The sequence below is a fragment of the Bicyclus anynana genome, chromosome 8 (genome assembly GCF_947172395.1).
Source record: "Bicyclus anynana chromosome 8, ilBicAnyn1.1, whole genome shotgun sequence".
Taxonomy (NCBI): domain Eukaryota; kingdom Metazoa; phylum Arthropoda; class Insecta; order Lepidoptera; family Nymphalidae; genus Bicyclus; species Bicyclus anynana.
Window position 1 is genome coordinate 9130872 of NC_069090.1, and position 27972 is coordinate 9158843.

The 27972-nt window shown below is 33.8% G+C and overlaps 2 protein-coding genes across 4 annotated transcripts in view; one reads left to right on the forward strand and one right to left on the reverse strand.

Moving 5' to 3' along the window:
* LOC112049949 (myotubularin-related protein 3) overlaps positions 1–2878 on the reverse strand; it is an 82559-nt gene extending 79681 nt beyond the window's left edge. The window contains exon 1 of the mRNA XM_052882747.1: positions 2713–2878. The gene's annotated coding sequence lies outside the window, so the exon portion shown is untranslated. The remainder of the gene's footprint in view (positions 1–2712) is intronic.
* A 1548-nt stretch (positions 2879–4426) lies between these two features.
* Positions 4427–26482, forward strand: LOC112049934 (phosphorylase b kinase gamma catalytic chain, skeletal muscle/heart isoform). 3 transcript variants are annotated; one of them, XM_052882751.1, is made up of 12 exons: positions 4427–4791; positions 6126–6305; positions 6851–6983; positions 9299–9450; positions 11924–12014; positions 13211–13240; positions 14655–14761; positions 15856–15953; positions 18339–18422; positions 19961–20122; positions 20368–20555; positions 21237–26482. In XM_052882751.1, exons 2-11 carry the CDS (start codon positions 6218–6220, stop codon positions 20500–20502), a joined length of 1080 nt encoding a protein of 359 aa, XP_052738711.1. In that variant the 5' UTR covers positions 4427–4791; positions 6126–6217; the 3' UTR covers positions 20503–20555; positions 21237–26482. The 3 variants fall into 3 exon arrangements, with proteins under 3 accessions (XP_052738711.1, XP_052738709.1, XP_052738710.1); XM_052882749.1 differs by having other exon boundaries at positions 6126–6301; XM_052882750.1 differs by lacking the exon at positions 18339–18422 and having other exon boundaries at positions 6126–6301.
* Positions 26483–27972: the final 1490 nt, after the last annotated feature.

Sequence of the window (27972 nt, forward strand, 5' to 3'; positions counted from 1 at the left end):
GTGCCTAGTGGGAGTTTTCAATATTTTCATACTGTTACTATCACGTTAACGTTTACGCAATTTATATGGAATTGAAACAGTTGTGCAGTAGTGCCACTAGATGGCGCTGTTTCAATTCCTTAGAAATTCGCGTTTACGTTACGTGACAGTAACGTCACAACGTATTAAACTGCCGCTAGGCCCTCAGATTATACTATTATACTATAAGTTTGTATGTATAATTGTATATTGTATATTCTGACGCCCTTCGCTCCCCTCCCCTCACCCCTGACAAGGACGCAGTTGGTCTCGCCGCGTAGTCGGCAAAAAATAACTATGTAAAAGTCGTCTGGACACATGCCTATAAAAAACTCTAGCGTATATAAATATTGAATGAATGGTTTTTGTACAGTTCAAGGTCGAGTGACTAAATTACAAAACAACTTGTTAAATTGCAAAACTTTATCTTGGAATATCATTATCATTGCCCGTAACAGTTAGATTTAGGCCTCTTTAAAATATTGCCAAAAATTTAATGCTATAGCTACAGTGGCGTGCATACGATTGTCGACAAGGTATGCACTAGTAAGAAAAATGAACCAAACTGGGAAAATCTGTAGGTATTTAATAAGTATTAAGAAAAACATCTCTTAGGGTATGCAGAACTTTTATGCATGTATGATGTGCACGCCACTGTATAGCTATAAGCAACGACAGACATCACCTACCTACTTTTTTTATTTATTTTTCACTAATGAACAATATAATCGGCAGCAGCGTCAAAGGTGGGGTGGGGTAGTTTTAGCACTATAGATTTTTGACGGCCTCCGTGGCGCAGTGGTATACGCGCTAGATTTACAAGACGGAGGTCCTGGGTTCGATCCCCGGCTGGGCCGATTGACGTTTTCTTAATTGGTTTAGGTCTGCCGAGGCTAGTTACCACCCTAAGACGTACCGCCAAGAAATTTAGCGTTACGGTACAAAGTCGTGTCGAAACCGAAAGGGGTGTGGATTTTCATTCTCCTCCTAACAAGTTAACCCGCTTCCATCTTAGATTGCATCATCACTTACCATCAGGTATGTGTAGTCAAGGGCTAACTTGTATAGAATAAAAAAAATAGTTGGTATTTACTTCACAAGTCAGAGACTTGTCTTTGCTGGTGAGGATGTTGTGCCGAGAGAGTGTTGTCTGTAGTTATACAATTGTTTCAATTTGTAAAGGCCATTTTTGGACGAGAAGACCAACTAGATTACTTACAGTTCAAGCACTGTAGGATGGTGCGGATGACAGTTAGTTTCACTCTTGAAAGTTTGTCGCGATTCACAATATAAATGTCATATGACAACCGTCACCTGCACCATTCTACAGAGTACAAACTATAATAGAGATTAAAATATCTTAGGTTGCTGGAAACTATTTTGTTTTTGATTTTTGATGTTTTAAATGCCAATCTGCTGCTATACTAAAACAAAATAATGCCAAACTAACAACAAACATTGAATGATCATCAGCAAACAAATTTAATATAAAATTATGTACCTATTGTACTTTTATAAAATGTCATTCAAAAGATAATATTTACATCTAATTATTCTAAGCTTATTAATCAAATTTATTGTCATTAATTCAGAATTAAGTTAATGAATATTATTATTAGGTGTAATTTAGCGATTTATACCCTCTTTTTTAACTTATTTATTAATGAACATCCCAGATTAGCTATAGTATAGGTATCTCTTTCAAAGTCTGTAAAGTACAATACAATATCAGTGTGAACATTATGTCGCTGTAGGTCATTACTGGTTACACAAGGTTATCACTGCTTGAAGTACTGTCTCAACATATTGTGATAAAGTATTGAAGACTCTATCTATTCTCTACATTCCATCATTTTGTACTGTGACTAGGAGCCATATAATACCTCTCTGAATGTACTTGTATTATTGAGCCATTACAAATGCAATTGCAATAATTATTTATAGTTATAATTCTGTTTAATGAAACAAATATCTTAATATTCTAAGTACAAATGGAACTTCATGATTTAGTTGGTGAAGACTTGTGGGTTAGCATAATTATGTCACTATGTACCTATTTGTATACTCAGTGATTTTGTTAGCCAACTTACTTGTATGTCTGTGAGAGCTCTTAGTCGTTCATTTAATGGTAAACACTGTGAGATTACACAGGTGTGCAGAATGTTAAATTATTTTTCAGTAGATCTTTACAAAATATATTGGATGACTAATCTTTATGATAACACGTTATTTTTACTACTGCTTCAAGCTATTTGTTTCAAATATCTTGAAAGTGTAGTTCAGCTTTTCACAAATCCTGCGGGAACCATGGATGTTATTATACATATAAACCTTCCTCTTCAATCACTCCATCTATTAAAAAAACCGCATCCAAATCTGTTGTGTAGTTTTAAAGATTTAAGCATACATATGATATAGCATCTCAGTCTACATGTAAGAATATATTTTGTACTTGAACTCGGAAATTTTAGAGGGCATCCAAATAATTTTGAATTCATTGGCCTACGGGAATTTTAAGGTTTGATCAAAAACTGAATATCTTTTATAGTATCGTTCGTTATTTAAAAAATTACAACCATGAAAAAAATTATATTATTTAATGTCTTTCGTGGCTCAAGGCTGCTAACGTTGTTTTTGTGGACCATAGTTCTGTCACAATGTAAGATCTAGTTAACATACGCAATAGGCTCTTACCTGCTTTTAGTCAACCAAAACTTGCACTAAACACCGAAATCCAAACACCCAAGTTCAGTTTGTCGTGAATTAATCACTGAAACTCGATAAATGTATTTTATATCTGCATAAAAGCAACACAAACGGACGGAACAAGGAGAAAACATAGCACAAATTAAACCTGAAAGGGAAGATATTTATTATTTAAGAGTGAAAGAGATCGAAAATTAATGTCAGAAATGTAGGTATAGACAGAAACAGCTGATGCAGGTCCAAAAAAACGTTCAAAAATCCATTTTAGATATTCATGGATTAAATGATGAGAAATTGGTTTATCAATTCAATCTTTAAAATTTCAATCTTTGAAATTAAACCATGTACCCAATGAATATTTTGTGCTAAAGTCAGTCTTAATAAAATATTTTAGATTGATTTATTAATTGTTGACATCTAAGGTTGACATAGACACAGAAGTTAATAGACAACTGAATGGCGTTTCTAATACTATCTACTCGTTGCAGAGACAGATAGAAATGTCAAGCGTAACGTATATGTAGAAGGTTCCGCTCCACTAAGCAATCCAAACGACCACGCTCACGACCACAGGTTTTTCCAAAGAATATAATTATTAATAACGGTCTAAGAATGTACACCAAGGTCTTTTATCTATGCTCCAAGGGATTTCCTCCTAATTTTAGCGGAAGGCTCAAAAGTGGATTACTTACAAAATATAATATAAAATAAGAAAATTAATTCATAATTAATTAAAATTAAACAAGAAATAAGAAAAAATATTAAAATAAGAAAATCAATGTCGATCAAATGATTCACAATATTTGTCAGAACAACCAACTTGAGTGGAGTCACGTACTTGTGAACGCTGTGTGTAGGTTTAAAGGCGCCATTGACACGAACACTCCCCTTTTCCACTCACCTTCACGCTCTCCGCCTATCCCAAGTAACCCTTAAAGAATTACACAACAAGAAATGTGGACGGCTCAAACGTCACCAGCATAGATAATACACTTATACTGACACCGACCGTACGACAAGCACCTTATATCGTAAGTCGGAAACAAGTCGCGCCACCTATCGTCGGCACAAGCCAATATGAGATCGAGTGACGTGTACGATGCATAAATACGTATATTTTGGCTGGTGGGAGGCTTCGGCCGTGGCTATTTACCACCCTACCGGCAAAGACGTACTGCCAAGCGATTTAGCTTTCCGGTACGATGCCGTGTAGAAACCGAAATAAGTGTGGATTTTCATCCTCCTTCTAACAAGTTAGCTCGCTTCCATCCTAGCAACTAAAAATTAAATCAAAATATCTCCATTTGAAATTGCCGCTGACTCTAGTTCTAAAATATTCTGTAAATAATAGCGTTGCTTTGTCCAACATTTTCATGCATTTTCACATCCTTTTTTTTGGATTAATCATCTTTAATGTCAAAGGGAATACAATCCCTTTTGAAAAGGGATTTGGGTGAATACTTTTTCATTGTATTCAAGGGCTAACTTGTAAAGAATAAAAAAAAAGATGTCACGTATAGAAGATACGTAGTATCTATTAATCTGTGGTAATAAGTATGTCAAATTGTCAAACAAAGACGATAATGTCAAATCAAATGTCATATACAGGCTGTATGGTCAACGATCTTTGCCTGTCCCAAAGTTAGGGACAAATTAAAAAAAAAATCAAATGTCATATGTCAAATATCAAATGTCAATTTGATGTCAAGTGATGTCAAGTGTCAACCTTTGTGACCCCAATTTAAAAATTTATATTTCCTAAATTTCGTAGATAGACCTATTTTTAATTTCTAGAAATAATAAAATTGTAATTTAATAATCCGAACAAAATATCCTTACATAATTGATAGAGTAATTGCTAAACCCGTATTCTAGTTTGACAGATGTTTATAACAAATAACCTTTCGTCATTGTGAATAATCGTTTGTTCTCAAGTGTAGTTAACAAAAATAAAATAAACACCGACAAAATAAGTATGGCAAAGGAAGAGGAAGACGATAATTTACCAGATAAAGACGCAGCTAAGGAGTTCTACGCAAAGTATGAACCAAAAGAGATAATTGGAAGGTACGTATGAGATTATATTTAAGTCTTCAAGAGCTATTGTAGAACAATAATTATAAAGACGATATGCGTTTTGCGCTGGTGCCAATCTTTTCGTCCTAAGCGGAGTAATTAGAGCATAATTCGGTTTGACAAACATTGTTACTTAGATTTTTACTACTTTGTAAATTTTCAATGGCCTTGGTGTAGTCCACATACTAATTGAATGATAAAACTTAGAGTAACCATGTTATGAACTAGCATTGTGAGGTTTCACATGCAAATAATTTGTAATAAATTACCTATTTACTTTCATTGGAATATCTAGGAGTACTTCCTAGGGTGGGCCTGGCCCCCAACATCAAGTCTATTATTAGTATCTTAATAGAATTCCATATTATGACCAGACTACTACTACTAGGGTCCATTCTTGGATGGGCACAGCCCACCCGCTGTATATGCCTATGTTTACTTCCTCCAATTTTGAGCTGTCTAGTAAAAAGAATGTTTAAAATCTGACTGGGATTCTTATAAATCAATGAGTTTTAACAAATAAACTAATAAACTACATGGAAATCAATATTAAAATAAAATAATGGTGTTTTCATGACTACTTGTAGTTATTTATACAATATTAAAACACTTTTGTAAAAATTTTATCTGTGTCAACTTGTCTTGGCTGATCTTGGAAATGGCTAAACCAATTGAATGCAACTTTAACTGGAAGATAGAGAAGGTTATAGTCCAATATATAGGTTACTTTTATCCCAGAAAAATCCATGGTTCCCACAGGATTTGTAAAAAATTGAATATTGTGCCAATAAAGTGACACTTTTCCGTTAATCATGAATATGTATAAATAAAAATTTAAGTCTGTCTGTGATTACAAAATTACTACATTTGAACAAGTGTTTATGGTTATTTACATGCCTTTTTAAAAATCAATGTCTGTCTATCTGTTTGTCTGGGCTATCTGTGGAATGGCTGAATTGATTTTAACAAAACTTTCACTAGCAGATAGAGGAGAGGTCATAGAGCAACTTATCCCAGAAAAATACATGGTTCCTGCAGGATTTGTTAAAAACTGAATTCACATGGACAATGTTGCAAGCATCTGCTAGTATATTTTATAATGTGTAATTCTCCTTAGTTTTGTGTAAGTAATTTCAGTTTTTCACAAATCCTCCAAAACCATGGATTTTTCTGATATGAAAAGTAGCCTATGTGTTAATCCAAAGTAAAATCTATTTCCATTTCTAATTTCAGCCAAATCTCTTCAGTAGCCACAGCACAAAGGATAAACAAAAATACACACACACATGCAAACATTCACCTTTATAATATTAGTGTGATTTTAGGGGTATCAGCTCTACAGTCAGGCGATGTGTAGAAAAGGAAACGGGGCGTGAATATGCTGCCAAGATTATAGATCTCAGTCAGGAGTCCACAGATGGGGTGGACACTCACACCATGCGAGAGGCAACTAAACAAGAGATTAACATACTTCGAATGGTGGCTGGACATCCTTATATTAGTGAGTGAGTTGTTATACTATTCAAATTCCATTTATTCGGTAACAATATAATCACTCAATGAATCATTAATACAAATTGTTTTTAATATTTTACATTTATACTAGTACGTATTTTACATATTAGGTTATAAGTGATAAAGTAATAATTTAAGTCATAAAGATTCCAAACTAGCATTATTTTGAGAAATGCTGTAACAAACACAGCATGATTGTATTAAAGTGGAACCTTATTGAGCAAAAAAAAAACAAAACTGACAGTTTGGTTCAGAATTTATTTACAACTATCAGATGCCAGTGAATCTGTTTGTGTTAAATCAATACTTTTAATTCTGTGGAAATTATGAATTTTTCTGGGTTAAAAAGTAGCAAGCATATTTATTTTATTTTATTATAGCATATGGTCTAATCCAAGGTCCAATTTATCTCTATATAAAATTTCACCAAAATCAATTCAGGTAACAGACTTCTCTTCACATTTATAATATTAAGTATGGATATGACCTAATTTATTTAGATTTAGTCTAACTAAAATATTTGTATTGTTTGCAGTTGAATTACAAGATGTGTTTGAATCTGAGACATTCATATTCTTGGTGTTTGAGCTGTGCAAGAATGGTGAACTTTTTGACTATCTGACATCTGTAGTGACACTCTCAGAGAAAAAGACAAGATATATTATGAGGTAAATGAATAAGAGTTTGTGTTAGCCAGACCTTTGTGATTTTATAAAAAATTAAAGTTTGTTACAATGATTTACCAGTAAAAATGTAGGTGTGCACAAAATTTTTAACTACAGTATGCACTTTATGTATGAATTCTACAAAATGGAATTACTAGCAATAAAGGTGTGTAATGATTCCTAGGAGTAGGCAGTGCATTTTTGCATCTACAAAGTGCACGCTACTTGGTAGGCAAGTATGGAGTGTGGATCATATGGAGTGTATTTCTTTTTATAGCCTACTAGCGGACGCCCGCGACTTCGTCCGCGTAAATTTCGATGTCAACTTTCCTACTACCCCTACCCTACCCTACCCTACCCTACCCCTACCCTACCCCAAACCCTACCACTTCCCTATCCTACCCGTACCTCTACCCTACCACTACCCTACCTCTACCCCTAACCTACCACTACAAGGATAAACCCGGCCCTAAACCTACCCTACCCCTACACTACCCCTACGCTTCCCTACCCGTACCCTACCCTACCCTGCAACTTCTCTATCTTAGGGTAGGAGACCCTTAGCAAAATCGGTCCAGTCCTTCGAGAGTGGTGGTATGACCAAGAGAAATAGAGACTTCTATGCTAATAATATAAAGAGGTAAAGTTCGTGTGGTTGTAGGAGGTAATCTCTGGATCTACTGGACCGATTTGGAAAATTGTTTTACCAATAGAAAGCTACGTTATTTGCGAGTGTCATAGGCTATGTTTGATCCCCATATTCACACGGGGACGGGAACTACGTAAATGAAAGCGCCGGGCGTCATATAGCGGAATTTCTGCGTCTTTTAGAGATTTTGTATTATCTCCGAAACTATTGAAGTAATTAACATACTGTAAAGGGTAAATCTTATCTCCATAATATCCTTGTGATTATTAAATAATTTATTTTAATAAGGATTAAAGTTTAGTTGTATAAATAATGACGTAAACCTAAGTATATAAAATTAATATTTTTTAAAACACAAAAGGCACTATATCTGCTAATATATAGAAGATAGATATATGGTGTCGCGGACTTTTTTGTAGAACTTTTAAAGATACATAAAGTCTCCATACATTAATTTCAATTTTACACAATAGTTAAGGCAGCGCATGCGAATAAGTCTGTTTAAGAGGATTTTCAGTCCGACCTGTATGACAAAAACTGTGTTAACTCGGCAAATATATATCATACTAATATAAAATATAGCCTATAGCACTCCCCGATAATGTAGCATTCTACTGGTGAAAGAATTTTTAAAATCGGACCAGTAGTTCCGAAGATTACCCCATTTAAAAAATGTGACAAACTTACAAACTTACAAACTTTACCTCTTTATAATATTAGTATAGATTGATCAATTTGAAGAATGTAACAACTAAAATCAACAACACACAGGCTTGGCACTGACTTCAAAATGATCAATAAGTAGAAAATATTAAAAAAACTAGTAAGGGTATGTTTAATGTTATTTGTGAGTGTCATAGGCTATATTTTATCCCCGTATTCCTACAGAAACGGGAACCACGCGGGTAAAACCTCGCGGTGTCTGCTAGTTAGTTATGAATAAGTTATTATTTATATTGTATCATTGCCAATTTCAGGTTATGCAATATACGAGTATTACGACTAAAATAACAAAAATACAGGAAAAGCCTTGTTTTCTAATGATTGCCTATATTTGATGTGTTCGATAAATATTAGTTTAATAATGCAATGAAGGTCAATTGCTGTTGAACAAACTGTGACCCCCTAATCTTTCTACTCATTAATTTGACTGATATTAATTTTATATTTGCAATTGTTGTAAACTTGTTTATGTGTCGTCACAAAGAACGATACGATTCTTTACGTAGCTTCACGCCCTCTTGGGCCTATTGTTAACACGGCTGTATGGACCAGTCGTAGATTACATTTTGCGCGGTTATGCTATCCTAGTATCAGCATTCTAATTGACTTGTTCAGATCTTGTGTTTGTTCCCTAAAATGTCTCACAGTGTAATCTTGTATAAAAAATATCAAGAAAAACGAATTATTGACGTGTCAGAAAAGAAAATTTTGAAATTATTAAAGTTAGTTTTCTGTAGAAATTAATTATTTAAAAAAAAATCTATTTAGAATAGTAGAACAGATATATTATGATAAAGCTGTTGCATTTTTGATGTATTTGTTGCTTGTATTTTTTTTTTAATCGGCGTTCTACTAACTGTTGTTTAACCTTGAAGTTAAAAAGCCAGCAGTGTATATTAATTGTTATTGTTTGAGTGAAAATAGTAATAATTTTATGTAATTACAGGCAAGTATTGGAGGGTGTGCGATACATACACCGCAAGAGTATAGTACATCGTGATCTGAAACCTGAAAATATTTTACTTGACGATCAGCTTAATGTGAAAATCACGGATTTTGGTTTCGCTAAGGTGCTCAAAGACGGAGAGAAACTGTTTGGTAAGATAATATTTTATATTGATTATTTTGACACTAGGAAACACTAATTTAACAAGCTATACTGTACTTGTAACTTTATCTCTTTCAGTATTTTTTTTTTAATTCAGATGCGTACTCGATTATTGATTTTTCTGCTACGGTCCGTGCCTTTCTTTTTTGTATAAGAAGACCCGCACGAATACAGTTATTGTAAGTTGGCCTATGAACTTTAGGGTCATAAGGTGCTTTGGCGACCTCGCACTTGTTGGTCGACCACCCACCATGCGTATTAAGCGGGTTGCAGGGATTCGCTGGATGTAGACGGCTCAGGATCGTGATGTTTGATAGTCCTTCCAAAAGGCCTATGTCATGCAGTGGACGTCCATCGGCTGTTATGATGATGATGATGAAGTTGACCGACTAAATTGCCAAGATAACTAACTAATAGGTATAGTAACATAGAGATTTTTCCCAACCCGCAGATTTTCCCCAACAATCGAATCAATCAAATCCAATTATTTGGACATACTCGTAGATTGTATCACAAACGAGATTCAAATTCGATAATGCATAACTAAAAAGTTGTCCAACAAAATTATTCACGCCGTTAAGTTGTTCGATAGACGACCAATATGTCCTTAAAATTGATATATTTTTTGGTACCTGCTACTATTTTTTATTGATGATACAAATATGAAACCATTTATGCTCTGATGCTTTCAGACGCGCGTACACTTTAATCGCAACCAGTTTATACTTGATACCTTCCATTCTTGCTTTTGCAAATGTATAGGTTTACTACGCAACTATGCTTTGTCATCGCGCAAGCGAAACTCCATGCTATAATATATCTCAATACCAAATTTCAGATAATTCGGTTCAGTAGTCGAGGCGTGAAAGAGTAACAAACATTCATATCATCAAAATCATCAGTTTTCGCAAATCTCGGGAAACCATGATTTTTTTCGGGATAAAAAGTAGCCTGTGTGTTAATCCAGAGTAAAATCTATTTCCATTTCAAATTTCAGCCAAACCGCTTCAGTAGTAGCGGCGTTAAAGAGTAACAAACATCCAAACAAACATCCCTACAAACTTTCGCGTATATAATATTAGGAAGATTAATAACGAATGTTAACACCAACCGAGGAACACGTAACACTTATAATATTAGCCATGATTTATTAAATAGGACCAAATATCTCGGAGTACCAAGCTGTTGCTGTATAAACTCTCCAGTTTTCATCAATGCTGCCATCTTAATATCAAACCTTCCTGTAGTCTTTGTGAACCTAACAATATCCGCTATCATGAGATTCGTCAGGTCTGCTACATTTAATGTATCCTTACCTAGTAACTCCCATCTTACCAGCGCGAACATGGGACACTCAGCTATAAAGTGATAGCTGGTCTCCTCACCACACCGTTGACATGATGGATCCTCTATGATTTTCATTATCTTCAGGTGTCTATTGAGCAGACAATGTCCAGTACTATATTCTACTATGTAACAGTAGTTGTTTGTTTTCTTCTTGTCGGATTACTTCAGTAACATTTTAGAATGTCTGCATTTTGTCGAACTGTTCATATATTTAAAAAATAGGGCAAATGTTCTTTTTTTTTTGCCAAAACAACCCTTTGTCTACTAGTGGATACCACAATGGTGGCGGTCGCAAACCCTAGTACCTATCGCATATAAGTCCGCCCACTTAACCTTTAATATATACAGACTTATTTTACTCTTTGGTACACGAGCACTCTGCACTGTGTACAATCTTGAAAAGTATTTGCTTTTGCGCAATATCGCTTAGTACCAAGGGTATTACCCACATCAGTGTCAATACTCTATTGTTAGGTGATTTTAGGGTTCCGAACGTACGTATTACAGAGATAGAACCCTTATTTGTATCCTATTTACTTCTGCCCCGAGGGCTTCATATTTCTCATAGTCCGTAGAAACATTTTTCAAAACTTCAAAGGACGAGCACTATAGTTCAAAAAGGATTTGTTATGTCTCTCTAATGTATCACTTGTAAAACTCGCACGGTCTAGACTCTATAGGAACGTCGGAAAGATTTTGTGGGCTGAGTGCTATGCTAACACTCTCCTGTATTGACTAGATATAGTTGGAATTGTAATTCAATGTAATGCGGGGAAGAGACATGCAGTTTCACATCGTTTTGTCCTTATTGGCTAACACTTGCATTTGTAAATTAATAATTTAAAAATTAATGCGGGAAACCTTTGCAAACTGCTGGTGATTCTGAATACAAACGACTAATTGGCGCCGCGCGGTTTCACCCGCGTGGCTCCCGTTCCCGTAGGAATACGGGGATAATATATAGCCTATATAGCCGATAAATGGGCTATCTAACACTGAAATAATTTTTCAAATCGGTCCAGTAGTTCCTGAGATTAGCGCGTTCAATCAATCAAACAAACAAACAAACTCTTTAGCTTTATAATATTAGTATAGATAAAAAACTCATTTTTTCAGAGTTGTGTGGCACGCCTGGGTATTTGGCGCCCGAAACTTTGAAAGCCAATATGTTCGAAGACGCACCCGGCTATGGCAAGGAAGTCGATGTGTAAGATATAATTTCTATATTCACTTTTATAAAAGGGCTAGCAGACGTCCAGCGTAGTTCCCGGTCCCGTGGAAATACAGGGATAAAATGTATACATCTGCTTTCTATTGTTGAAAGGATTTTTAAAATGGGTTCAGTGGATCCAGAGATTACAACCTCACCACAAAGTTTACCTTACTTTATATTTAAAAAATTATTTTTCCAATAGAAAGTCGCGTTATTTTATCCCCGTATTACAACGACTGGGGGTGAAACCGCGCGGCGTTTGCTAGTCTGTGATATTAGTATTATTATTAGAATTATTTATTTATTAATTAATTATTACGGACGGATAGTATTATAGAAGATCAGTGACCACTGAGCATAACTTATTACATCTGTTTGTTTCTGTCATTAGTATAATAAAAAAGTCAAATGCCGACTTGTCCTCGAATAAAAAACATTATTTGTCCATCGCTGTATTTACGCATCTACAATTTTTTTAATAGTTGTAATTGAAAATTTGTTTTGTGAGCTGTTTCATCCGTAGATCCTTTTGTGTAGGAATATCGGAATAATAATTAGCAAGTTACTCCTTTTAACATCATCTGCCAGTGAAAGTCCCATCAAAATCGGTACAGCTGTTTGACAGATACAGAATTGACTTGTTTTTAATACGTCAGGGTTTAATAAGTCAGTAAAGTCGTAAGCTAAAATTAAAGTTACGTTTTTTACTAGTCTACTACAGCGTAGTTCTTGATCCTAAAATAGCCCACAAGAAACTCCGCTAGTTTCTTGTTTTTGTTATCACCATTTCACAATATTGTCAAAACTGTACTTAAATTAAACAGTATCTAATCCCGACTAAACCAATTATATCTTTATGCCAAATCCATCCATATATTCTGGCGTAATTAAGTAATTCATCCAAACTGTAACGTTTGTAATATAACTAGCCGACGCTCTGCGATTTCACTTGCGTAGTTCCCGTGACAATACGGGGATAAAATATAGCCTATAACATTCACAAATAACGCGGCTTTCTAGTGGTAAAAGAATTTTCAAAGTTAGTTAAGTAGATCCAGAGATTATCCCTACAAAATCACCAACCTTACCTGTTTATAATATTAGTATAGATTAGTTCGATTGATTACTTACCTTGTATATTCAATTCTTTATAGCATATTCTATATTTTGTACTTTGTTTGTATTTTCAGATGGGCATGTGGAGTCATTATGTTTACTTTGTAAGTAACAACAATTATAATTACTGTACAGATAATTATCTCCCTTAATTGATACCAGTATTTACGTCATATTACTCAACAGAGACACCTTATCATCCACGCTATCTTGTATTCGAATTAAATTAACTTGTTTAATATTTTAACCAAAACAATCAATTACATAATTGATTATGTGATTTATTAAGTTAAACTGTTTTTGACCAGCCTCGGGAATGTTTGATTTGAATAAAATCGTTCGAACTCATGTAACGAATTAGCAGCTATGTGCTAAATCGTTTCGTCGAAAATACCAGTAAACATGTTAACATTAAATTGATACAAAAATACCTACTAAATGTGTAATTAAGTTAGTAATTTAAATATCGTTTTTGAAAATAAAGCTGTCCTAAATAACTTAAATATCATCATCATCATCATTATCAGCCGATGGACGTCCACTGCTAGACATAGGCCTCTTGCATGGACCTCCAAGCATAACGGTCTCGAACCGCCAGCTTTCAGCGGTTTCCTGCGATCCGCTTGATACCCTCGGTCCACCTAGTGAGGGGTCGAGCAACATTGCGCTTTCCAGTGCGGGGTCGCCATTCTAACACCTTGGCAACCCAACGTCCATCAGCTCTTCGAACTATGTGGCCTGCCCACTTCAGCTTCGCGACTCGCTGAGCTATGTCAGTGACTTTGACTTAAATGTCGCCCTGTGTTTAATGGCCAGGACAGTATTATATTCTTATAGTAGTAGGGGTTTTGGAGTTTAGACCAATAAAGCTGCTTTACTGCGGGTTGATCGACCGCCGAGGTTAAGGCGGCAGTCAACGACAGTCGTCGGTAGCAGTTGCTGCACGTGTAAATGAACCCTTAGGAGATAATGTACCCAACTCCAGGCTACTATTACGAATTTCTGTTGAAAAAGAAAAACCCAATATTTCATAGGGCGAATCAAGACTCGAACTTATGGACCTTATCGATCGTAACCAACGAGGCAAATTTTGGTAACTGAGAGAGTGCCTTTAGTAATTTAGCGATGGTTTCTAAGCTAAAGTACATGATGATGATGACAAAGTTGGAGGAGGTCTTTATCCTTAAAGCCGTCCATATCTTAATAAAATATTCTGACTAATATTACTCGCATAATTCAAGAATACATATTATAAATGGTCTGATTTTTATTAGACTAGCGGACACCCGCGACTCCGTTCGCGTGAAATTCTGTTTTTTACAAATCCCCCGGGAACCATGCATTTTTTTGTGATAAACAATAGCCTATGTTTTGTTCCAAGGTCCAATTTATACCAAATCACATCCAAATCAGTTCACTGATTTAGTCGTGAAAAGGTAACAGACAGACTTACTTAAGCATTTATAATATTAGTATGGATATCATTTATTTTTTCTTAGCTAAAGTTCTGTTGTACAGGCTTGTGGGATGTCCCCCGTTCTGGCATCGCAAACAGATGGTTATGTTACGGAACATCATGGAGGGAAAATACTCTTTCACAAGCCCTGAATGGGTCGATATATCTGGTCAGTATGAACTCCATTTCTATTATAGTTTATAGTAGTTTTAGTATTATAGTGTAACAAAATAGCTCTTATATTTTATGTATGCATTTTTATTTCAAATTTTTTAATATAATTCAAAAATAACAAAACTAGGAAACAAGTACAATGTTGAATTTCAAACATAATAATTTTCTGCAAAGTGAACTTCATAAAATTTCCAATAGTAATATTTTCCCAATATTCTCAAAAAGTGTTTTATAAGAAAGGCAATAGTGCAAAGATGGTTTTGAATATTTTTCATTTTAAGTTTTAGTAGCAGACGCCTGGTATTGGCTATTACTTTTAATAATAGTGTACTTCAGTCATTTAGTTTCCAACTGATAGGAGAAGGGGACCACGCTGTTCCAATGCAGGTTAGCGTGCTTAGACCACTATCAGATTTTAAGGGTACGAGTATATAGCACTGTGTTGCCATAAAGTTTCATTATAAAATAACATTTTCATAACCCTTTACAGTTTTACTAAATGTAGGGGTTAAAAGTTTAAGTAAATGAAAAAATATAGCTGAAATTTTGAATAGAAATAGATTATTTCCTGGATTACCAATAATATTTAATAAATAATTCAAGATTTTTGGTATAATTCCTAAATTATGAAAAACGTTTGCTGATAGCAACATGGAGGTGACGCGCGAGAGGCGTTTGCTTTGTTTTTGGGCCTCATCGTGCGGCTTGCGATAACAGATTCTGTTTCATTCTCTATTCTGAAAACATAGTCAAATATCACGCGTCCTAGGTCTATACTATAGCCTTTCTTGATGAGTACTGTTTACCAACAAAGAAATTAGAAATGAAGGTAGAAAACGCATGTCATTTCATATCTTTTTCATTTTAAATTATGTATTGTTTGTTTATAAAATGTTATATATAATATATTAACCATATCTAATTGTTCTAAGCTTATTAATCAAATTCATTTTCATTAATTTAAATACAAGTTATTTATAATTAATAATTATTATTAGGTGTGAAATGACTAGTGATTTATACCCTCATTTTTATTTGTTTGTTTGTTGTATAGTGACATAAATTAAAGGATCATTCTATCATTTTCAGAGGATCCTAAGAACTTGATCAGACGGTTTCTGGTCGTCGATCCGTCTGAAAGGATTGAAATCGACGACGCCTTGCTACATCCGTTCTTCAATACAGTGGTGAGATGTCGTTTAAGTTTTAGCTGTGCTAGATACAAGCATTCCAAGTGTATTATTAAATTAAATTTCTCTATAGAATATTTTCTTTTGTAGCTTGGCAAATTCTCTAAAACTCCCAATGGACCGCGGGGGACGGGAAGGGGGTAGCGTTGCCTCGCGCGTACGACTTCATACCCGCGCAGTTCTTCCCCTCCCGTCGCCCGCATATCATGGGACTGTCATCAACGAATTTGCCAAGCTATAGTATGCAATATTGCACTTACAAGTATGTTGATCACACATTGTATACGCAAATTTTCGCCGAGATTTTTGACTATTGTACGGGCGACGTTACTCGTAATCTTTGAATGAAAAAACGAATGTTATACAGTTTATTATACACTAATAAATAATCTTTTTAAAAATTAAGAGAATATTTTCTATATTATGTGATTGCAAGATGGAGGCTTTTATCAATATAATAATAAGAGCCGTAATAGCCCATTGGAAATGACCTTTGCCTTCGATTTGGAGGGTGATGGTTCGAATCCGGTCAGGGGCATGCACCTCTAACTTTACAGTTATGTACATTTTAATAAATTAAATAGCACATGTCTCAAACTGTAAAGAAAAAACATCTTGAGGAAACCTGCATACCAGAGAATTTTCTTAATTCTCTACGTGTGTGAAGTCCGCCAATCCGCATTGGGCGAGCGTGGTGGACTTAATAGTCCTAAAAGCCTAACCCTTCTAATTATGAGAGGAGACTCGTGCTCAACGGTGAGCCGAATATGTGTTGTTAAAATGATGAGTTGGTCAATATTGAGTTAATCGACATTGATGTTATACTCGGATAATAATTTATTTATTTAGAGGGTTTTAGACATATCTAACTTAAATTAACCTTTCTGTCAACGTGACAGCAGTTTGTGATCAACCATAAAAATAGTTGCAACTATCTGAATTCCAGAAATAAATTAAATATTTCGTGTCTATCTTTTATCTTTAATTCTGGCATTCAGGTTAACTACAAAATCTAAGTGAGATTGCAGAATGAAAATATCTTACTATTTATACCACTTAGAGCATTCTATGTCAACTTTCTTTTCTCGCTTTTTATTAATAGTATGTTTTTCTAAGATCCTAAAACTTTCATTTTGTTGAAATGGCGTCGAAATTTCGGCTTACTTTAATATTGAAGCTTCTCTTTTCTATTTCTGTTTTATTTTCTGCTTTTTTATTAATATTTTCATCTTGATTAACATCGCTGTGTCTCATTTTCAGCGAAACTCTAAATTGCTTATAGTGAATAATATATATATAGAAATGCTCGTATCGAGATTTAAAAAAAACTAAATTAAATCTGAATAAACAAGCTATCCGGTCCATATGGAGGTTGAGTCGAAAAAATTTTTTCCACGTCGGTAGATTAAAAAAAAAACCCAAAAAAATTTCGAAAATTTTTTTTTTGGTGGTTTTCTTATGATTACCCGAAAAATATTTTCAAAAAAAATTTTCAAACTCAGATCCAAAAACTAAACACTTAGAGCTACAATTTGCTTTTTATTTTTTTGCTGTACGACCATTTTTGTATAAGTTACAGCCTGTTGAAAATCCCCCAAAAATTTGGATTTTTTTTCTGCTCCCTTAATTTTTGTGCATAGTATATAAATTATAATTATTATATTATATATATTATCGAATATATATAAGAATATTACCTACACTATGAATTAGTGTAAATTACAGTACGAGTAGTTAAAGCTTTTGCACACTGCTTAAATATTTATTGATGCGTTTTATCATTATTATGTATTTTTTAATTTGTATTAAATATATATGTGCATTCGTTTATATAGCAACCAAGTAATTGATAAAACGTATGAATAAATCAATATCGGAATCATTGAGAACATTGATTTCCCAAGCATGTGACATATCATCAGAGCGGACGATTTAATAAAATTGTAATTATGAGCCAATAATAATAGTCATATTGGCTATTATTTGTTCTCTACCAAATCTCGTTGACGATGGACAATATAATGGTTTATAATTTAGTCAAATATGTGTAATTTATAGTATATATAATGAATAATATACAGCAGAGTTACCAAAAATATAAATATGTAGCTTTCTTTCTAAATCATGTCAGAACTATAACTAAATTTAAATTAAATTGATAATTAGAAGTGGATGGTGAGGGTGAATACTGAACTATATTATAATCCGTTGCGCAGTTTAAAAGATCCAAACGTAATGAAAATTAAAATCATTAAAATCTACATACAGAGGGCTTGGCGACTTTGTTTTATACTTTGTCGAGATCGTCCATGAGATTCTATAGACCTTCGAATAGAATCGTTCGCTTTGTTGGTGTGTCTCAACAATGATGTTCCCTGGTAGCTATGGGACCAGGACATGACACCGCTGAAGAAGTCCTACTCGGGCGCCAGCCGCAAAATGTCCAGGATCGACGAGTTGGCCATGGTAATGATGAATGTTTTGTGTTCTCTTCTTTACTAACATATATCTACAGCATGCATGTAATTTGACCAAAAATAAAATACCTAGCCATGGTGCTGGAAAAAAAGAAACTAAACATACTGCGGGCTCCGACCCTTAGGCAAAGATGCCATTTACAAGAGCAAGGAGGCAAAGCCTCCACTCACTCGGGAGGAGATGACCCACAAACTATACTAAGAACAGACTGCTAAAAATACGTAGCACCCTCAATCCAGGTATTTTATAGTTCTGGTCAAGCTATACACTACTCACTCTCAAATCAGAAACTTACCAACAACTTGATCAAAATGGACATTACCTAAACATATTTTCATGTCTTAGAGGTGGTGGTAATTTTACATTAGTTTTAATTCATGATGGTATTTTTACAATTTAAGTTTCTCAGTGGTTTCTTTTAGAAAGTAACATAATTTTCGAATTTCTGGTAACTATTTTTGAAAGGAACTTATTATGTTTACTACAATATAATATGAAAACGATACATAATTTTGGCAAACATAGTTTGAACATTTAGTTTTATTTGTAAACGTTTCAAATGCCTGTGTCTGCTCCAAGTTACCTGGTTTACCAAAAATAAATTGTGCCGTCTAGGCAAAACCTTAAACAATTAATGAAATTTTAAGTACTCAGCAACCCGATAGCAATAATTAATTGCTAATTTTCATAACTCAGTTGACTAGTAGGTACTAGTAGTTACCAAATAACACATAGGCTATCCACATTGGTGTCTCTTTGTAAGTATTGTCAGAAATGATATTTTACATTAACATACAGTTCCAACGTACAGTTATCAAAGTTAAGTCTTGACAATGTATACTTTGTTATGATGGAATAGAGAGTTCAGTAATTTTGCCAGTCTGAAATTTATTTACAAAGATTGCGTAGTATCTTTAATATCCCAGGAATAATGATTACAAAATAAATTAGGTAGCATCATGCGTATTCGCATCTGTGCGTATATTCAGAAAGTGGAATACAGAACGGCAAAGCTACTTGATTTTTTAGTCCAACCCAAGTGCATGGTTCTTGCATGTGCATGTTAAAGTTTCTTTAAGTTTTTTATTATAGATATAAAAGCGCAAGTGGTCGTAAGGATAACTTGTTAATGAGTGAACTTTAGTACCAGGCATTATTAATTTAAAAGTATTTTGTTTTTTAAAAGAAAATAATTTTTGGTCGTCTTGAAATACCTCAATAGTAAGTTAGTATATTTCGGGGGCTATTAATTGGTACTTCGTTAGTGGGATTTCGGGATGGACATACTAAATTTGGTAGGCTATATTATATATATATATATATATATATATATATACCTGTATATATATATAACCTGGTAAAGTCAACACATATCCATCTCTTGCTTGTGTAAAGTCCATGACTCGTAGCGTCGCACTGAACATTATATCCTTTGCGGATTCATTGATCGTACTGGACAGTCTATGAGTTGACATGCCTGGTTAAAATAATCCAGACACCATAAATAATATAACTTTATATGGCAGGCGATAAAGGCAAGCGGTTTCAACGCTCGCGCCAAGTTGCGGCTGGCCATGTTGACGGTGCGGGCGGCGGTGCGCCTGCGCCATCTGCCGCACACGTCGACGCGCGCCGTGCCGCTGTGCGACGCGTTACGCGACCCGTACACTATGCGCGCGCTGCGTAAGGTGAGAGCTCGTTCCACATCATATTATAGCTATACACAAGCGTTTCAACGCTCGCGCCATGTTGCGGCTGGCCTTGCTGACACTTTGTAAAGTCGTACTCCTTGCATGATGTGCGAAGTGCTGCTATTTTTATTAGACTATGATTTTTCACACACACACTCACGGTCACCATATGAACCATTTGTTTCGTTTCAGAATTATTTTTTATATTAATTATTTTCATGAAAAAATCCACATTTTTTCAGGTGATCGACGGGTGTGCTTTCCGCGTGTACGGGCATTGGGTCAAGAAGGGCGAGGGTCAAAACCGTGCAGCTCTCTTCGAAAACATGCCCAAGACGGAGCTGAAAAGTCTCTACGTCAGCAACCTGAGCCGATAGCCGAGACCGCGTGTGAAACAACTCTGCGCTGCTTCTGTGCTCCTGGTCACGAGGTAAATACTTTTTGAACTACTATATTAAAAAAAAACGGCCAAGAGCGAGTCGGACTCGCGCACGAAGGGTTCAGTATACCATTATCTATAAAAACGGCAAAATAATCACGGTTGGTGTATGAGAGTGTTTTAAAATTTGTTGTTACAATGGCAAGATAAATAAATATCTGTGAAAATTTCAACTGTCTGTCACACTTCATGAGACCTGGTTACAGACAGACGGACGGACAGCAGTTTCTTAGTAATAGGTTCTCGTTTACCTTTTTGGTACATAATCCTAAGCCTTTCAATAATATAATAGATTAACTTTGTCATCGATGCATAAATGGGGCTACCCCCTTATGCCCTACCCCTATCCTACCCCTACCTTACCACTACTCTACCCCTATCCTACCCCTACCTTACCACTACCCTACCCCTACCCTTAAGATCTATAATTGACTCGTTTGTATGGGATATAGAAAAAGGTTTTTATGGTATTCCCGGCAATTATTCTAATTTTTCTCACCTTTTAAACCTTCCCTATACCTCCACAAACATTTCAAGACCAAGATAAAATAAATCCACTCAGCCGTTCTCGAGTTTTAACTAAAAAATTATTATACCTGTCATGTAGTTATTTACAAGATATTAATTTATTGTTTTTTTTATCATTAAATATATATATTTTTTCATTTCTAGGTTTGTTTTGTAGCAGCACCATAGAGGACGTGAAGACACAGGATACGCAAGACCCGTACAAGCGTGTGTGATGTAGGTTAGTCGTAGAATTGGCAAACTTTATAGTAACTGTATTACAATATGAAGGACATCGTGTCAATTGTGCATATATTTTGAGCCAGTCTTCAAATAAAAGCTTCAAATAATTATTATCGTTATCGACAACATAATATATTGTACCTACGGTCCATAGACACAATGTCACTGTCAATCGCTCGGCACATATAGCCTGGCAAAAAAGAGTTGAAATTAACTATCGCCAATATGGCATGACGAATACGTGAAACGTAAACGTAACCATAGCAACATAACCTTCAAAGCCGACAGAATAATCACATGAAAACATGTAAACATTGTAAAATAAATACTTCAGATCTACATTTACGGTACACTAAAATAAATACAAACCTATCATCTCAGCCGTTCTTCGGCAAACATTGTGCAGATTCGACAACAACATTTTGGCTTCGAATTCTGCCAGACATCTACACTAATATTATAATCTATACTAATATTATAAAGGTGAAGAGTTTGTTTGTTTGTTTGATTGAACGCACTAATCTCAGGAACTACTGGTCCGATTAGAAAAATTCTTCTATTGTTAGATAGCCTATTTATTGAGGAAGGCTATAGGTTATATATTTTCCCCCTACTCCTACTGGATCGGAAACCACGCGGGTGAAACCGCGCGGCGTCAGCTAGTATCTGACAGCATAGACACTAACTAACAACTGACAAGTTGAACAGTGTTGTAAGAGGGAAAAAAAGTTAGTTCCGTTTCTACACATTTTTGCCAAGCTGTTTGCATTCTGGATTCATACATAGAATCCTTTTACAAAAATCAAATTATTAATAGTTCCTGTGTCCATATCATAAGCAAAACTGGCCTCTTAATAAACCACTCTCTCACTCACTCTCGAAAAAGTACAACATGAGTTGTTATTGATAGACTGCCTGGATACATAAAAAAGATCCTCAAACTATATGAACTGTAAACGGTGTCCTTTACCATAAGTCCGTTCGTATTGTAAAATTAGTTACTCTGAACAGATGTTGACGTAAATAGTAAAATAACGTAGTTAGCAATCTCCCAACTGTAGCAATAAATGCAAAAACGCAATAATTTGTTACAATTATTGTGTTCTTGGTTCGATCAAAGATTTGACGTAGATGTAATCACTAGTTTTGTATAGTGTTTTGTTATATTTAGATTAATTATTGTTATTGTAATATGTATAATTGTATATTCTTTAGTATTATTGAATGTAATTATACCTACCTATCATAAGTAATTCGTTAGTTTAATGTTGGCACTACATGATCAGCTATCACAATAACCCTCAATGATGGCCCAGCAAGGGCTTTGGACGTCGTACAACAAAGTATAGTAGGCCAGTTATAATGGCAATACGTTTCTAGATGTGGTGAAAAATGTGGTAAATGAAAATTGACCTAATTAGACCTGTTGCGATGGTAACATCCACCATCTTTTTATGCCATTTTTAATACTAACGGACGCCCGCGACTTCGCCCTTGGAACTCTTTAATCCAGCCTTTACTGTGTTATCGCTGTAAAAATGGAATAACTTCTCCCGTTTTCCCAACATTTCCCTTCACTGCTTTGCTCCTATTGATCATAGCGTGATGAAAATACTATTTGATGGGTCAGCGATAGTTCGTCGTGTAGTGGCGGCATAACATTCATATACGAAGCGCAGACATCGCTATAACTTGACTGTTGCGTAAACTGAGGTGAATTACGCAGTACACTGACATTTGAGACAGTGACTCAGTTGAAAAGAAACGACCTGCCTGGATTCCATTCTCAATTCTGGTCAATTTACGAATTTAGTTGACAGACTATCTGACAAGCGATTTAGCGTTCCAATACTTTTCCCTAACTAACCCCTAAATGTTAAAGGTGTTCATCTTAGAGTCAAATTTAAATTTCGTAATGCGGGTTACAGACATTCAGTTTTAACTCTTTCAGGCGCAGTATATATTGAAGATTTTTATGTAAATTATTCCAAGTTATCTTGAGGCTATGTAGCTAACGATAATGACAAAGCAGCACCTCTTTTACATGTTAAAATCATTATTGGCGGTAGTTTAACATTTTTTGTCAATCGTGAAATTAAAAATTGCATGCAAGTGATATTTTTCTGTGCTTGCGATAAAAAAATATATATGAGTGCACACACTCCTCTCCACAATAACATAAATAATGAATGTTAATACCACCCGTTATCGAGGAATTTGTAACACTTACCTTTCTCATGATTCAATCTATATAATACCGCAACCGCATGAAAATCCGTTCTGTTGTATTCGAGTTAATCGCGAGCAGACAGACAACGCGCGCTTTATTTTTTAATACTACTAGTCGATCCCGTGACTTTAACCGCGTTGTTCCTGTTCCTATTCCCGTGAGAATATGGGTATAAAACGTTTTACTGCAGCCCTACTCAAGTACTGTTTACCAACAAATAAATTAGAAATGAAGGTAGAACTTATTTATTTTAAATTATGCATTGTTTGTTTATAAAATGTTATTCAAAATATATTAACTATATCTAATTGTTCTAAGCTTATTAATCAAATTTATTTTCATTATTTTAAGAACAATTTAATAATAATTATTATTAGTTGTGAAATGACTAGTGATTTATACCCTCATTTTTAATTTGTTTGTTGGTAAACAGTACACATCAAGTATGGCTGTAGGTTAGTGGGATAGTTATTTTTCAAAATAGGTTCAATAGATCCAGAAATTGTCCCCTACAACATCACAAACTTTACCTCTATATAATATTACTATATATTAAATAAGTTGTGTTGTCTGCGCTAAGGTATCTTCAACCAACGTCTACGCTAGTGTACAGCCACAGGGGCTGTGATATTAAGCATACTTGTACTCAGATATAAGAAAAAATAATGTAAATTGTTAATTATTATTAATACTGTTTCACTTTGTGTTATACGAGTACAAAAAAATATAAAATAAAATGTTAAAAAACTAATTTTTCAAAAGTAGTGCAAAAACTTGTCGCCAGTAGTATATTTATACATATTTTGATTTGGAATACATTTGCTGGTAAATCGTCTCTTATTTTACAAATTAAATATCGTTAATCGTAATGTATCGCATTACGACAATTGTGTCGTAGTTTAATGTGAAACGCACGGTTTGTCATCCGTCTAAAAATAAACGGTATTTTTTAAAATCAGCAAAGAGTTTTTATGTCAGAACAATCCCAAACATTTTATGAATAAAATTAACTTATAATAAGTAAATAAACATTTAATTCTTTCATTTTAATAATTTTGACAATAATAAACAACCTGTAATAGAAACACAAATATATTAATTTACTTTATTAGTAATACTGACTGTTTTTGGTGCATTTGCCTAAGAAAAGAAAATTCGCTATTTGAGAAAAAGTAAAAATTATGCCGTGCGTTTTTACTTTTCGCTGTATTGTTTTAGTTTTCAAATATCAAATAATTAATTTATTAATTCGACACCGCTAGAAGTTCCAAAGGTAGCGTAAATCAAATCAGTATAAAGTCATCAAAATTTCATCTAATGGAAAACAAGTATGCAAATTCATTTTCAGAAAGTGTGTTTCCTCGCAAATATTTTATAAAACGTCGTATGACATGCGTGCGCTTTGATAATAATTACTGCACTTATATCATAATGTACTATTATGACATTGTGAAGTAGTGATATAACAAATATGTAATTATATTAAAAATTAAAAAGACAATGGGTAATAATAATTTCGGCACGATTAAATCAAGTTTGAATATATAAGGAAAAATTATTTAACTGATGTTTATATTTTTATAAGCGTTGTAACAAATTAAAAATTGGTAATTAAATGGCCATGCCGAATGTAATTAGTATATTTGTGATTTTTTAGATTTACAGTATACAGTCATATTTTCTATTAAAAAAGTTTTTAAAACAATAGTAAATTAACACCTTTCTGAGGAATAATATTATTATTTATTCTGTTGGATATTTTTATTTGTACATAATATCTGATACCGATAGAAAAATGTAGGAGTAATAAACTACTACCGCAATTTAACTAGGCAACCTATTTGCAATGTGTTATTGTGAATATTATCTATCATTGCTTTCTTATCCCCAATAAAATATTTAATAGGTATAAATATTTATTTTGCCGGATCTCTGACCAATAGAGTTGTTAAGACTTCATAACTTTGCATATGCGAATATTTCTTAATGCATGAAACTTCATATTCACTCAAATATTGTCAAAAAAATATATAGCGAATGTATAAATAAAATGCATATTTCTTTATTAATAAACAATAGTGATTTTATAGCCCGAAAACTAAAAAAAATATACTAAAGCCAAACTCTATGAGTACTCTTTACCAACAAACAAATTAAAAATGAGGTTATAAATCTCTAGTCATTTATAGTTATTCATAAATTAATGGAAATAAATTTGAATAATAAGCTTAAAACAATAAGACATAGTTAATATATTTTATAAAAAAATACAATACATAATTTAAAATAAAAAAGTAATGAAATGACATGTGTTTTCTACCCTCATTTCTAATTTGTTTGTTGGTAAACAGTACTCCTCGTGTATGGCTATAGTATAGACACTCTTATTGATTTCAATTAATTTATATTTGCTGTTTGTAATGTTTTTCCCTTACATTTTTATTTTCAAAGCCTTAACGTAGAAATAGAATTGATATGTAAGAAGGTTAGAGCGCCTGAACTAGTACTACAAATAATATAAATATGTATGTGTTTCAAATTATTGGGAAAACCCGATTGCATTGCTTACTTTGAAACAAAGCATTCAGTTTAAATCTTTTTTAATTAGAAGGACCTAGATTCGTGCGTTCATATTTTGTGCTTGTCTCTTGTCAACCAATCACAAGGCAGCGTTTGAAATTGGAACGCACTGTGATTGGCAGGTTGCAATCATGAACGGTGGTTCAGAGTTTAATAAATTTATTAATGTAAAATATTTTAAGACGCGACATACATATTTTGTATCTTATTGAGAAAACTAAATTATTAATAATTAAAAAAAAATGTTTTTGGATTAGTTTTGGTAAACACTGAACTCCTAACATATGTGATTATGTGATTTTATGTTTATCTATGTTTGCGAATGAAAAAAAATAATACACATTGAAATTGAATTAAAGTTTTTTTTATGGCATCTGTTTTCCACGTCAATGTACAGTTAACTGTGCAGTTGTGGATCTCGGTGTTTAGGCCTAGTTCGGACTATTTTAGTATTTTAGTCGAGTACGAACGAGTTTTGTGCGGTAAATCCAAAAATTGTTGTTGTACTCAACAAAAATACTAAAGTAGTCCGAAATAAGCTTTAAGGAGTCCCTTCATTGGCACATATACAACTGTAGATTTTTGTTTACTGATATATTGAAAATCTTGGCATGTTGCAATACTCTTGATCCAGCGACTCACAGCCATCTAAGACAATTTGTATTTTTTAATAATAGGATAGTTGACTCATCAAATTTTATACAAACAATATTAATTTCGTGTAGTACATGGAATCAATTAATAAAAGTTAAGGTTTTCTTATAAAACTTAATTTAAAAATCATGTATTTTTAAAATTTTCCACACGTCAAAAAAGAATGTTACTTGATTTACTAAACGTTAAACTAATTGTTAACTAATATTTTTGTCAAACGCTCCGTTTGGTAAAGGGTTAGTTAACGTGACGTCATGAAACCATTTAAAATAAAGTGTCAACTAGGCTATCATGATCTGAATTCCCCTCTGATAATAAAATTTGTGGGTATAGAAGCATGCAAAGTTCATGACGTTGCGGAACATTGTCTGGTTAGCTGCTCGACACAAAGTTTTAGATGTCTAAAAGTAATTTGTACCAATAAAGAAATCTCGTGTCTCTGAACCTCGTCAAAGTTTCAACACAGTCGGTTTAACTGTTCTGGATAAATAAAGAAAACAATATTTTTTAACCGACTTCCAAAAAGGAGGAGGTTCTACGTTCGGCTGTATGTATGTTTTTTTAATTCACATATATTATTGTAGATAATATAGTTCACTGACAAAAGTAAAATGACCCTAGGACAGACTTCAAACATCTATGCCCCTTTTGTATAGGAGTTACTCATGAATTATGTTTATTATAGGGAGATACTTGATATTATATCGTCCAGCTTTTTATCAGCGAGATTAGTTTCCATTCAGATTCAGGCTATCTGATAAACGATGAGTCAAAAAATTTCGCCAATAATAATCAATATGTAAGGACAGAGAGTCAATCTAACGTTTTTGTTATAATCCCATCATCATGGTATTTCAGGAAAATGAATAGATAAATACATAATTCTATAAATATTGAAAAATCAATGACAGTTTATTAATCTGATTTCATTTCATGCAGTTTATTTATCCTTGTTAAAAGTAAGAGTAAAATAGAATTTTATTTTAATAGTACTATGTTTTATACTGGGAATTAAATAATATATACTTATGTACATTTGTACATAAATGAAGATAAATATTACTATCAAAAAAGCAAAATACTACCATAGTAAATAGACAATTTAGTAATGGTAAAGGAGAAAGTATGTAGGTTACCATGTAATTTCTAAATCTAGTCAATTTATTTAAAGATTATTTCTGCTTCTTGTTAGTG

Bases quoted from the DNA above. Each gene is read 5' to 3' on its own strand.
- LOC112049934 (XM_052882749.1), top strand. From the start codon at position 4,700: ATGGCAAAGGAAGAGGAAGACGATAATTTACCAGATAAAGACGCAGCT. The intron at 6,984-9,298 runs GTAAATGAATAA...ATGTAATTACAG, and splicing joins AAGACAAGATATATTATGAG to GCAAGTATTGGAGGGTGTGC. The intron at 13,241-14,654 runs GTAAGTAACAAC...TCTGTTGTACAG, and splicing joins GGAGTCATTATGTTTACTTT to GCTTGTGGGATGTCCCCCGT.